The sequence below is a fragment of the Zalophus californianus genome, chromosome 9 (genome assembly GCF_009762305.2).
Source record: "Zalophus californianus isolate mZalCal1 chromosome 9, mZalCal1.pri.v2, whole genome shotgun sequence".
Classification (NCBI taxonomy): Eukaryota; Metazoa; Chordata; class Mammalia; order Carnivora; family Otariidae; genus Zalophus; species Zalophus californianus.
In genome coordinates, this window is record NC_045603.1 from 68,372,892 (window position 1) to 68,386,213 (window position 13,322).

The 13,322-nt window shown below is 39.1% G+C and overlaps 1 protein-coding gene across 6 annotated transcripts in view; it reads left to right on the forward strand.

The window, feature by feature from the left end:
* Positions 1–13,322, forward strand: part of NELL2 (neural EGFL like 2) — a 389,138-nt gene that overhangs the window by 244,738 nt on the left and 131,078 nt on the right. For all 6 annotated transcript variants that reach the window (XM_027595082.2, XM_027595081.2, XM_027595085.2 and 3 more), the window contains one exon: positions 2,308–2,433. In XM_027595082.2, coding sequence (XP_027450883.2) covers positions 2,308–2,433 — 126 coding nt within the window. The remainder of the gene's footprint in view (positions 1–2,307; positions 2,434–13,322) is intronic.

The following is a 13,322-nucleotide window of genomic DNA, read 5'->3' on the forward strand; positions in this document are numbered from 1 at the left end:
AACATTTCTTCATTCATTCTGCAGCATTTATTGACCCTGTAAAATCCTAGACACCCTATAAGGTATTGTGAATACAAAAATGAATTACATACTTAGTGATTCTTAACCCTGCTTATGCATTAGACCAAGGGTCATCAAACTGTGGCCTTCAGGCCAAATCTGATTCAACTTCTGTTGTTGTAAATAAAATTTTATTGAAATATTGCCAGGCTCATTCATTTACATTTGCCTACGCTTGCTTTCATGCTAGAACAACAGAGTTAAAGTTGCAACAGAGATCCTATAAGCTGCAAAGCCTAAAATATTTACTGTCTACCTCTTTATTGAAATATTTTGCTGATCCCTGCATTAGACTCATCATGGAGAAGATTTAAAAAAGAAATCATTGCCTGTATTCCGCCACAGATAGTTGAATCAGATTTGGAATGGGGGTTTGAGAGTTGGCGCAAGACCCAATGTTTTTAAAAAGCATCCCAGATGAATATAATGTGCAGCTAGAGTTAAGAGACACGAATAGATGATCTCTACCCTGGAGGAGTATATAAGGCTTATTGGGGAGAAGAAGCCTACAAAAGTTAATAAAGGTACAGCGGATGAATCTGCAGTGGAAACACAAAAGTTCCAAGAGGGCACTGCATAGAGAGCATTTTACTTCATTGGGGAGGTTTTCACGGGGAGACGTTTAAACAGATTCTTTTTTTTTTTTTTTTAAGATTTTATTTATTTATTTGACAGAGAGACACAGAGAGAGAGGGAACACAAGCAGGGGGAGAGGGAGAGGGAGAAGCAGGCTTCCTGCTGAGCAGGGAGCCCGATGCGGGGCTCGATCCCAGCACCCTGGGATCATGACCTGAGCAGATGCTTAACGACTGAGCCACCCGGGCGCCCCTAAACAGATTCTTGAAGGATAATCCACTGGTGGGCAAGATCCACTAAGACTCGTGATAGGGAAAGAAGGAATAGAGGGCAGCATGTACAGAGGCAGGCAGATATGAAAGAGCATGGTCCATCTGAGAACTGACCAGAAGCTCTGTGTGGCCAGAACCCTGAGAGGGAGGAAGGGGTGTGGTCGTAGGCTATAAAACTGAGAAAGTCAGGGCCAAGCCTGGGAAGAGCTTTGTATGCTAAGAGGTTTGTAATTTATTGTGTCATTTTTTTGCATTAACTTTCATTTAGAAGTTGAATAGAAAATTGAGCCTTTCTAGACTGTCATTTTTCCATCTGTAGAATAAGTAGTTAGCTTAGATGATTGCCAGGGTCCCCCTCTAACCTACAACTTTTTGAGCTTTTATCAATTACTTCTTGTGATACTCTCAGGCCTGGGAACATAGCTGAGGTTATAGGAATAGCATGACTTCTGTAGTAGTAGGTCACCTGATATCTCCTAAAATTGACCCATTTCTCTTACTAGTACAAATGAGAGCACTGCTACTTTGTGGATTCAGCATAAGGATTTGAGAAAGCAGACTTCTGGAGGAGAAATAGCATGCCTGGCCCATGCATTCAGGCCCTTCATAAACCGTATTTCATAATGATAAAATATTTGTAAAGTAGTTTATATTCCATGCACAGAGGCGCTCTAAAATGGGGACAGTCTTATTGTAAAAATTCACATTCTTTCCATTTAGTACTAGTGCCCATTATGGCTTACCATGTGTAAGTCTTTACCCTCAAAACTTGGTGTCTGAATTGCTATGGAAGTTCTTCAACATGCCTTTTTTTTTTTTTTAAGGTTTCTCATTTATATCAGGTCCCTACATTTTAATTTCATCTCTGTTCAGACCCTTACTGGGATAGCTAAAGGTCAACTTCTGTCTCCAACAAGCTACATGTTATTGGTTTCATGTCTTTAAGTGAAGTTACTCAAGTTCTGATGTATGTGAATATCTTGTTTACCTCTTAGCGTCTCCCCAAGTATAGAAAATAGCCAGTGAATCAAAAAACAATATATGATAGGCTCGGAGTTTGAAGATTCCAAGACTCTAACGTAGCCAGATTTGTACTTTCTGATTCATTTTATCAAACACAGGTAGATGAATGCACTGAAAGTTTCTAAATATATTTAGAATATTGCAAGTTGAAATATACAGACATCTTTGAAATTCCAGCAAGAGCTGTTGGAAAAAAAATGTTCATGGTTTCTGTCACGTGAACATCAAACAGTCCTATTAGAGATGGTTTGAATACTTTTAAAAAATGCTTTTCAATTGGAAACCATTGCCCTCTCCCCACCAAAGAAAATTATAGAGAAACTCTAGAATATTGGCCACGGTTGGTTGACCTCTTTGCCCTCCTCTGCCTTCACAGACATTGATGAGTGTGCTGAAGGACGCCATTACTGCCGCGAGAATACGATGTGTGTTAACACCCCGGGTTCTTTCATGTGCGTCTGCAAAACTGGATACATCAGAATTGATGATTATTCATGTACAGGTAAACAGTGACTGTTGGTGAAAGTACATTTTCCCATGCCTTAAATTTACTTTTAAGAGTTCCTTTTAAGTCTACTTCTATGCCATAAATACTCCCTTACAACAGAACAATACTTTTCACAAGGAAAAGCCTATCTCCTTGATTTGGTAGTTAATTCTGAACCTGTTCTAAGGAAAGGAATACCTGCTTGCTCTGGGTAAGTTTTATACTCCCTGTTAGGAGAGTTAAAGAAAAACTAGAGAACCAAATTAGTATTATGCTAATTTTATACTTAAACAGTATTTATACTCAAAACTTCTGTGAATTCTATGGCAAATGTGAGAAACAACCCTTAAATAATATTTCCTTTATATGGCAGTAGGCTTTTGCATAGAGGAAGAAGAACATAAATAATGTGATGTTTTCAGAAATAGATTCTTGGAGTGCTAGGAAATGGGAATATTAAAGAGAATTGAGCTCCTTCATGCCTCTGGGAAATGCAGCGGAGTACATCAAATAAGTCTTGCTTATGTTTGTTTTATGAACTATCACTCCCTGCAGTACCATCCGGAGTCCTGTTCAGAGATATCTTGAGTGTTAGTAATGCCTAAAGTTGGTCCTGGGATAAGACAACCCATTCGCTTCATATTCTTTCCTACCTGTAGAATATTGAAAGAAAATGATGCTAGATAAGTAGCTTGAAGACTATAGGGTTTGAGGAAAAGTGGGTGTGAAATAGACATTTCTTTGGATTTCCTTTTTTTCAAATAGAATAATCTTAAAAATAAATAAATTTTAGAAAAATATGTGGGACTATAAAACCAGAGAGCACTTAAAAATATTATTCTTGTCACTTTTTACTCTACCTGTCACTTTCTACTCTACCTCCAACTTTATAATTTTTATCAGATGGATGTACAAATAATACTTAGAGGATTTCAGGGAAAAAGACTATAACACTCCAGTAAAAATATGAATCTATAATAAAGGTGTCACCTTATGCCTTCGTATTAGAGTGCACTCTTCCAAGTTTCCATTACAGTGACCATAGTGTGTACTACTTGATATCTTGTTATCAGTTAAAGCAAAGGGCAGGTCCTTCCTCTAAATTCAAATATAGTATTTATATAAAAACAAAATGTTGGGTATAAAGAACAATGAGAAGTGACCTTCCAACCTATGGAGAATAACACAAGGATATTTTGAAGATAGAATATGTATTTATTATAGAGTTGCCAGTGGGTTATTTTTTTAATTCCAAACATTTCCACATTATAGGACCAATTCTGCACTTTTTCATTAGACAAAAATTAATCACATTGAGTGGCAGAGTTTCTTGAAGGAGGTCTGCAGGGATACTTTTCAACATAAAAAAAGAATATAAATGACAAATCTCAGTAAATACACGGAGAATAAAATACACAGTTTGCTGTATTATTGGTAATATCAATAATTCTGAGTTCCAATGTATTTGTTAACAACAACAATCTTAGCAAAACCACTGCATCTCAGAGCGATATTTCAAGATGTGCTCATTAACAAAAAAAAAAAAGAAAAAAAAGAGTTCTAGCAGTTTTCAATGAGTCTGCCAATTCCTTGGCATGAAAGACTTAAAAAGCTTTGTACATGTTTATACTTCTTAGTTGATTCTTTTTTTCTTATATTCTTAAAAAGTGTTCGAGATTGTAAATAAGAATACATGACACATAATTTGGCCTGCTGTTGAATGAGGAGTGTTTCTTCGGGGCAGGGTATTTTTAAGAGATTCATTTCCATTCCAAGCCTGTCTGTTGGCTGTAAATCCAAGGAATAATTGAGCTGTCATCCCTTCCAGAGATGCTCCTGCTTTGGCTTCACCTCTCCCAGTGTATTTTCCTTCCAAATAAAATCCCACAAATGACTATTTGTTTTTGACTACTTAGGGAGAATTTTCCATTAAGATTCCGAAGTATCTAATGATATCAAATGAAGTATCCCTTTGTAGGAATGCCAGTGAAGGCCAAGATCACTTTAAGAAAAGCTGTTCAGACCATGATTTTGTGCCTAAAGAACCAGAGCCAAGAATTTCAAGATCTGGCAGGTGATGGAATGTATTTCCTTAATGATGCACAGTATTTCTGTTTCCACTTAAAGAAGGATTTCTTGCCCTTAAATTTTCTATATACTGTGGATAGGTCTACAAATTGGAGGATTTACATCCGTATGTGAAAGTTGGATTTCCTAGGGAATAGGAGTGGATTTTATTTTGTAGTCCAAAGTCAGGCGATCTTTGACAAAACTTTTTATGTTAGACCATACAGGGTCAGCACACATTCAGGGTCCCTGTAGAGGAAATGAATGCTTAAATTCTCCCTCTTTGAATCTCTCCCTGCACACTTTAACATTAGCATCTGTACCAAAGCCTCGAAGAAATGACTCTTCTGATGGGGGCTTGCCTTGCCGCTGAAGGTGTCTAGGCAGTACCTTTCCAAGAGCTCCCACAAGAACAGAGTTGGACCTTATCTCTCTGATAAAGACTGGGATTTATTTTCCATGGATTTAGAAACAGATATCCATATACTTGCAGTGGTAAGCCTTCCAGAATGAATGTCAAAACACCACTGCAGAGCCATTCTCTGATGTTTGTGGCTGAGCTCGTGGAGTTGTGAATTTGTTTTGCTTCTGGATCCCTGCCCCTCCTTCCTATTGAAGAACTCTCTGCCATGACGTAGCTGACTTTCTCAGCACGGAACCCAGCAGACTCTCAAAGTTGCTTGCCCCACCTGAAAATGAATCATTCTAATTTAAAGAAGACTCTAAGAGCGAAACATGTTACTTTATAGTTAAGAGCTTTGATCAATAAAAGAAACATTTTTTGCTTTTATAACCTTTTAGCTCTTGCATAGAAATCATGTGTGCTACAGTGTAATTACCTTCCATAGTTGGTAGAATTGCATAGGTTTTTTTTTTTTTTTTTCTCTTTCAGTTTCAGACAGTTTGAGTTATATTTTCCCCGGGATCATAAAATTCTGGAGATGGAAGAATTCTTAAAGATAATCTAGTCCAATCTCCTAACTTTCACATGTGGGAAAACTGAGGATCAGAGAGATTAATTGTCTTACCCATGGGGCAAAAAGAGGGCAAAAAGATAAGCTTCCTTATTCTTAGTTCTATTATTCACCATGTGTTTAATTTGTGACCATACAAAAATAATAAAGGGAAAGATTCATATTTTATATAGAAATACAGTATTTAATTTATAAAGTTCAGTAATTAAACTGCCTTTCTATAGATTGTTTCAGTTCATTAGCTTCAATTCCAAGAGAAATGTTTCCCCTACAGATCTTATAATAATTCTGAATCAGAAGTCCGTAGAAGTATAAATCGCCATTTTCTGGGCCTCTGACTCTGTTGTACAGCCACACTAATGACTCAGTGGCGCAAATGATATAGCAGTTTAATAAGCTCTTCTAAACCCATTAATATAATTTTCCTTCCAGCGAGGGTGTTACTTATTTATTTTTCTAATTAATGCTTCATAATCGCTTTCCTTCTCATGTCCCTTCCTGTTCTTATAGAGGAAAGAATAGGTATACCTACAAGGAAAGAAAGAGAATGAAGAAGAAGGAAAGAAGGAGGGAGGGAAGGAAGGAGGGAAGGAGAAAAAAGACAAAGGAGGGGAGAGAGAAGGGAAAGAAAAAGGTTTGGTTCACATGAGCCAAGATGCTAGAAGCCCACTCTTCAGTATCTCTAGTTGCAAAAATAACTTAATTTTTATGCATAACAAAGTTGCTTGGTTACTGATCTGGACTAATGGTTTCCTTGGTTCACTTGTATAAGCCTTAATTGAATTGGGCAAATCTTTTTGAGTTTTACTGGACATCCCTTCCTGGAACTGGTCTTGTGTAATGGACAAAGAATAAAATGTCTCTGGAAACAAAGGCAGAGTCCAAGAATTGTGGAATTATCAAAGGATAACAATATTTGGAGTGAAGAGGCATTCATGTCAGATCTTGCTGCTATATCTCTCTGCTCTGATTATTATAACTTAAAAATGGATTTCTGATTCTTTTTTCATGTTGATGAGCTTGTAAGTCTTCCCACTGTTGTGTAGAGTGGGAACAAAAAACTGGGAAGGGCAAACTGGTAGAGGGATGGAAAAGGTCTTGCCCAGCTTAGGGAGAAAATTGATCCTTTAGGGCAGTGGTTATCCAATGAGGGCAGTTTTGCCCTCCTACCTGCCAGAGGTCATTTGACACTGTCTGGAGACATTGCGGTTATCACAACTGTGAGGAAGGGAGTTGCTACTGGCACTGGGTGGGTAGAAGCCAGGGATGCTGCTGAACACCCTATAACATTATTAATAGGCTCTCTCTCCTCTTGAGGAAATATCCTCCTGAGGATCCTACTCTCCTAGGATCCTTTCAGCTGGGAGCTTTTCCCTGGTTACTTTCCAACTGAGTCATTAATCTTCATCCTGTTCGGGACATTCACTACAAGATAGCCCCCATAACAAAGAATTATACGACGCAAATGTCAATGGTGCCAAGGGTGAGAAATGGTGCTTTGGGGTTAGCTGATCAAAATTGTAAAAGGTATACTTCTTTTTTCAAACTTTCCCTTTTCTTCTGCAAGTTCCCTTTAGGCCCTGTGTGGTGATGCCTTCTCTCACTTTTTATGGTGCCCTGTGTCCTTTTATTGGCCTTTGGCTTTCTCAGTAAGACCCACTGTCCCCCATTCTTTCACCTCCTTTCTTTTCTCGGAAACCTCTTCTTAGATGAACATAGGAGGATGATTCTCCAATGGTAAAATTTCAGTCCTCAGCAGAGGTGACAGAGGGGATTCCTTAGGGCCCCTCAAATTACACTATCCTGATGCCTCCTCCATATGCTTTTTAGGGACTCTGACCGCTTCTGTTATTCCAGGAGCTTCTGATGCTGGCTTTGGTCCATGTTACCCATCACAGAAGGTCCAGAAAGTGTCTAAACACAAGGAATTTTACTAGACACTTCATTTTTGTTGTCAAACAAAGAGCCTCCTCTGGTGTTCCCCAAGGAATTTTACTTCTGAAAGTACTTACCTTTTACAGCATTGAATACTCCTAGTGCTTACATGTTATGATCTTATTGTTATAGTTTCTTCTTTTTCTCTAACATGGTCAGTACTGATTTTTTTTTTTAATCATCACTACAGATGATTTGTCAGATTTGTCAGATTTGTTTAGTTGGGTGATTACGGAGAAAGAGTCATGAATTTTAGGATGATACTAAGTTTTCTTCATTTGTCTTTTTTATTGTCGGTTTCCTAGCATTTTAAAGAGTCTTGGATACTATTGTCATGCACAGAAGGTTACAGAGAAGGATTTACTACTGTGCAACTGGAGCAGATTTAAGTCAGTTGTAACCCATGGGTGCCCTTTCCTCAAATAGCTGGTGTGTGTGTGTGTGTGTGTGTGTTTCTTTAAAGTTCCCTATCAAGCAATGCTGGAAAGGGTAAATGGCTTAAAGTTTTTAAAGAGACAATATTTGGAAAGGCAGCAATCACAGTATTCTTTTATATTCTGCATTCCTCCAAAAAGAATTTAAACTGGAGCTGGTAATTTATTGTATGGATGGACAATAACTTCATTATCAGCTATTTAAAAATAGCCCTCCATGGATTTATCAAAATCACAAGTACAGAACAAGACAGATGACTCACTGTGTGTATATGATGGTGATTACTGGTATATAAATAGTAAAGGGAATAAGATAGTGTAGACAATGGCAGAGAGGATGGGGGGAGGGGGCGCAGAGAAGCACAGACCAGAGAGAACGATGATAAAGAGCAGGAAGGGAAAATATGCATATCAGCATTCACACAAAAAAAATTCTAAATAAACAAGGTTATTTTGGTTGTAAAATGCCTTGGCACTTTATCTTCAGTAAAATGCCTAGCACAGAAGAAATCTTTAATAAACGTTAGCTACTATCATTGTTGTTCCAATTATGATTAGACAGTCTATCCTCTTGAGGAAAGGTCTCATTTCCCTGGGACCTTTTCAACTGGGCACTTTTGTCTAGTTACTTTTCAAATGAGTTATTATTTTTCAGAAAAATACATAGCTTTGCTGGAGCAGTGCATTCAAAGTGTTCCTGTCTGTTCAACTGTACTTATTATGTAACTGCGAAAAGGGGCTTAAAGAAAGAAAAGAGAAACCTTGATATAACTAACGGGCACTTTCTCTGGAAGTTAGAAAACTCCTTCTGTAGGTGGATTTGTTGTACTTCCTAGGATGGGGGGTTCCTGTTTCTCTTGTGAATGAGCATTAGATTGGCGTGCTCTGGGGCTACCTAGATGCATCCAGGGGCCCTATGAGGATACTAATCTGCCCAGAGTACGGAATATGACCTCTAAATAATTAATGAGTCTGCTCAGTTCTCAAGCACAGCAGATTTCATGAGCTCGGCTGCTTCTGTGTGGATTTCTTTTCTAAAGACTCACAATCAGCAATCAGCCAGTCCTACCATCTGTCTACTAGTCGCCATGACTATTGGGAAGGACTTCTGCATTTTTATGAACAACCACTCTAAAATTTTCTTTTCCTGGAATCACAATTGCAAAATATGATAAAACTGTATATTTCACAAAATATGAAAATCGGTCAACTTTAGGTTTTAAAATTTAAAATATGGCCCCTAGTGCTAGAAGATACCTTATTCATTTCCTGTGGTTCACCGTATATGAGTACGTTGCAGAGTTAATATTGAGAAGTTTGAAAATACAAACATGATCACCAAAGCAAATGAAAATAACAAGCCCCAGGACTCAAAGAATTAATAGTAAAAAGCAATTTTAAGCAAGCATAATCCAGAAAACATCTCTAGATGAATGTGGAGTGTGGTTACTGGGAAGGGTTAATGTTTGGAAAACTTCAGGCCACGTTTAGAAAACTTGCAGAGAACAGAAGTGAGTCATGTCTGTGCAGTTAGTGAGGAGGCCAAGGCAATGTGCTTATCTCTTTTCTGAAACACATATGTGCATGCATACAATTAGCAGTCAGCTCAAAATGGAATAGGCCCAAAGGCTCAGGGAGCTGAATTGCCTTTTTTAAAGATGAAAAGCTTGGAAAGGAGTCTGTGCAATCTGCATCTGTCAGTGAGTAGGGGAAGCATCCCAGCTCCAATGTATAGCGGTTTCCAGGCTTGTCAGAGCCTTTATTGCAGCCTCTCGATGCAGCCATCGTGTCCATGTATGACCCCCGGCCTGGCCACGGTTTGATCATCAGAGCACTGACTGGTACACGTCTCCACGAGCTTGCCTCTGTGCAAGCTCACCTGAGCGCTGAGCTGACGGGAGCCGCCTCGTTAGCCAGCCTCACCTGCTTTCCCTCGGTTAGTCAGTAAACCCTGATTCACCTTTGTCCCAAATAGATGTATTATTTGAGTTTTATTTTGAGATTTTTGTTCGAAAAGCACAGAGTCAAAAACTCACATAGGGGAATAAAAAGATTATACATGCCAGGAGTGTAATAAGAGCGGTGTCTTAGCAACAGACACCTGTGGAGGACAGTATTATTGGAGTTGAAGTTCAAGAGACGCCTTTCATGTCCTTCTCTGATTGTTGGCATGTTAGCGGTATGAAAGTTTGACTTTCCTTCTGCCTCCTCACTATTCCAGTGCTCCACGGAACAGAGTTCCTCTTCTGGTTCTACTGCCGATCTAATCTTGCAGTGGGTGTGTGATTTCCTGATGACATTGCCTTGTCTTGATGCTCTCCCTTTCTCCCCGATCCAGGAGGCCTCCTCACTGTCGTATTCAGTCATGGGATTGGGCTCGGAGGGTGAGTTTCTTAAGTTGAGAACTCTCTCTCTCTCCTGTGTGCTTCTGCTGCGGGGAGAGAGATCCACACTGACTGGTTGAACGGTACTTTCATTGTCTGTTGCCACCTATTTTAGTGTTGGTCTTTTCTTCATAAAACTTCTGATACCATATATGAAGATTCCTTTTATTCAAAGTTGTTTTATCAAGGGGGATAACATTGTATTAGTTATCTACTGCTGCATAACAAACAACCCCCAAATTTGGCAGCTTAAAATAACACACATTTTAGCGCCTCACAATGTCTGTGGGTCAGGAATCCGGGTATGGAATAGCTCCTCTGCTGTTATAGTCCTCTGCTTCAGGACTTCTCATAGGGCTGCCGTCACAGTGCCCACCAGGGCTGGGAAGGATTTTCTCCAAGCTCACCTATGTGATTGTTGGTGTAATCCATTCCTTACTGGCTGTTGCCTGGAGGTTGCCCTCAGCTCCTTACCATGTGGGCCTTTCCAACATGACAGTGGGCCTCATCAAAGCCAGTTAGTGACATCCTATTACCTTTGCTGTTGCAAATCAGTTAGAAGCAAATTACTAGGTGCAGCCCATACTAAAGGGAAGGAATTACACAAAGGCATGAATATCAGGAGGTGGAGATCACTAGGGATCATCCTTAAAGGCTGCCTACTACAGACATTGAATATTATAGTTGACTAACCCACTTCAGCTAAATACTGATAAGAGCACCAGGTTGGGAATAAGGGTAGAGAGAGAGGAATAAAAATGCGTCATGTAGGGGCACCTGGGTGGCTCAGTCGTTAAGCGTCTGCCTTCAGCTCTGGTCGTGATCCCAGGGTCCTGGGATCGAGCCCCGCATCTGGCTCCCTGCTCGGCAGGAAGCCTGCTTTTCCCTCTCCCATTCGCCCTGCTCGTGTTCCCTCTCTCGCTGTCTCTCTCTGTGTGTCAAATAAATAAATAAAATCTTTAAAAAAAAAAGTTTAAAAAAATGTGTCCTGTAAGAACTTGTAGGTAAGTGACTGTGAAAAACTCATGAGATGTCACACATTACTTTCGGTTTTCTTTACACCTGAACCTTGATACGGGTGCATGCTAAGGTTATTGTCCAATCTAATAGATGGAGACGGTATAAATAAATCACTATAGTACATTGTGGTACATTCTGTAACAGAGAAGCATGCAGACAGCTGTGGGGAGCCTGGAAGAGGCAGTGAATAATCTGGCTTACACCTGGATACAGGCAGGCATCACCATATGACATTTAAATTGAGGTTTTTTAAGGATGAACAGACATTTCAGGAGAGGAAGAAGTGTGAGACAACGTATCAGGATGGAGGAAGAGTAGGTACAAAAGTATAGGTTCTTGTATAATAGCAGGTTTGGTGTGAATGGCATTGTAAGAGATAAAGCCAGAAAATCCTGTAGAAAATTGTAAGACACATTTTACAGTTTCTGAAACATTTCACTCAGTCTGTACACATTCTACTTGAGATGTATGTTGAAGATGTATGTCAGTGCTTTATTTTTTCTTTTATTTTTCCTTTTTGCCCAAAAGTCGTTTATTAAATTGATGATACTTTGAGTGCAGACCTAGAATCAAAGTGATACGGTATTTCATGTTAAAGATGACAGAACGCTTTGTTCGTGTTCCTGGAACTCCATGAAAGTAAATTTTCAGTGTGGTCTGATGAGAACTGATTTTAGAATTTTCTAGAACAAAATCATAACCATTAAGTGGCTACCTGCAGCATTTTTATGCCATAGGTTTGCATATACATGTCCATTAAATGTTATGAATTGCAGCAGCAACAAAAACAAGATGGGAAATGGCTAAGCAGCCCACAGGGCCTCTCTCATTAGTTGATCCAAATCAAATCACAATCTCCTTAGACCTCTCTTCCCATGAGCATTTTGTGGCATTTTAGCTTCCCTATCCTAACTCCTTCAGGCTTCTTAGACTCGAGTCCTTGTTCCACTGTCTGCTAGCTGTGATCTTGAGCAACGTCTCTAACCTCTTAGCCTGTTGCTTCATCTTTAAAGTGGAATGACATTACATACCTTATATGTTGTTTTTAGAATTAAATGAGATGAAGTATGCAAAGTAATAAGCGTGACGGCTGGAACAGAGTAAGCAGTTATAAGTAGGAGTTGTTATTATGTTCCTGTCTGTGGTAAGCAGAATAATGACCCTCCAAAGATGTCCACATCTGAATCCCCAGAACCTGTGAATACGTTACCTAACATGGCAAAAGGGACTTTGCAGACCTAATTAAGGTTAAAGACCATGAAATGAGGAGATTATCCTGTGTTATCCGGGTGGGCTCAAACTAATCACTTGAGTTCCTCCAAAAGAACTTTCCTGACTGTTGTCAGAGGAAGATGTGGCTAGGAATAATGGTCAGAGAGTTACAACATGATTGGCTCGGGAGATGAGACGGGACTGTGGGCAGGAGCAGCCTCTAGAGGAACAGGCTTTAGAAGCTGGAAGAGGCAGGAAAACAGAGCCTCCAGAAAGGAATGCAGCCTTGTGGACATCTTGATTTTAGCCCGATAGACGTATGTCAGACTTCTGACCTATGGAAGTATAAAATAATGGATTTATGTTGTTTCAAGCCCCTGATTTAGAATACTTTGTTATGGCAACAAAATAAAACTAATGCACTATTTATTGCTAGCTCACTCTGTTAAATGGTCCCAAACTATATTTTGAAATGATTCTCAGTTCCCATCTCTTTCCCAGTTTTGAGGAGCAATATTTCAAGTCTAATAATTCTAGGGTAAGTCTGGGGAGATGAAGTGATAGTCTGTTGGGGGAGCAGGAATCTAGTTCATATTTATGCCCACATTCCTCACTTTAATGGTTGAGTTACTTTTTTCATAATTGGTTTTGGAGTAAAAGTTAAGGATGCTCATTATTTTCAAAATATTTTCCTAGTCTGCTTCTAACGAACACAAACACTCGTATAAACACAAAAAAATTATGCAGAAATAGACTATACATTTATCCCAAACATAGTAAATCAAATGATGATGTAGTATATTTCTCATCTGCCTCCTTTTTAAAAGATTCTGAACTTAATAATATGAAGGAATTCACAGATAATAATTTTGAAAGCA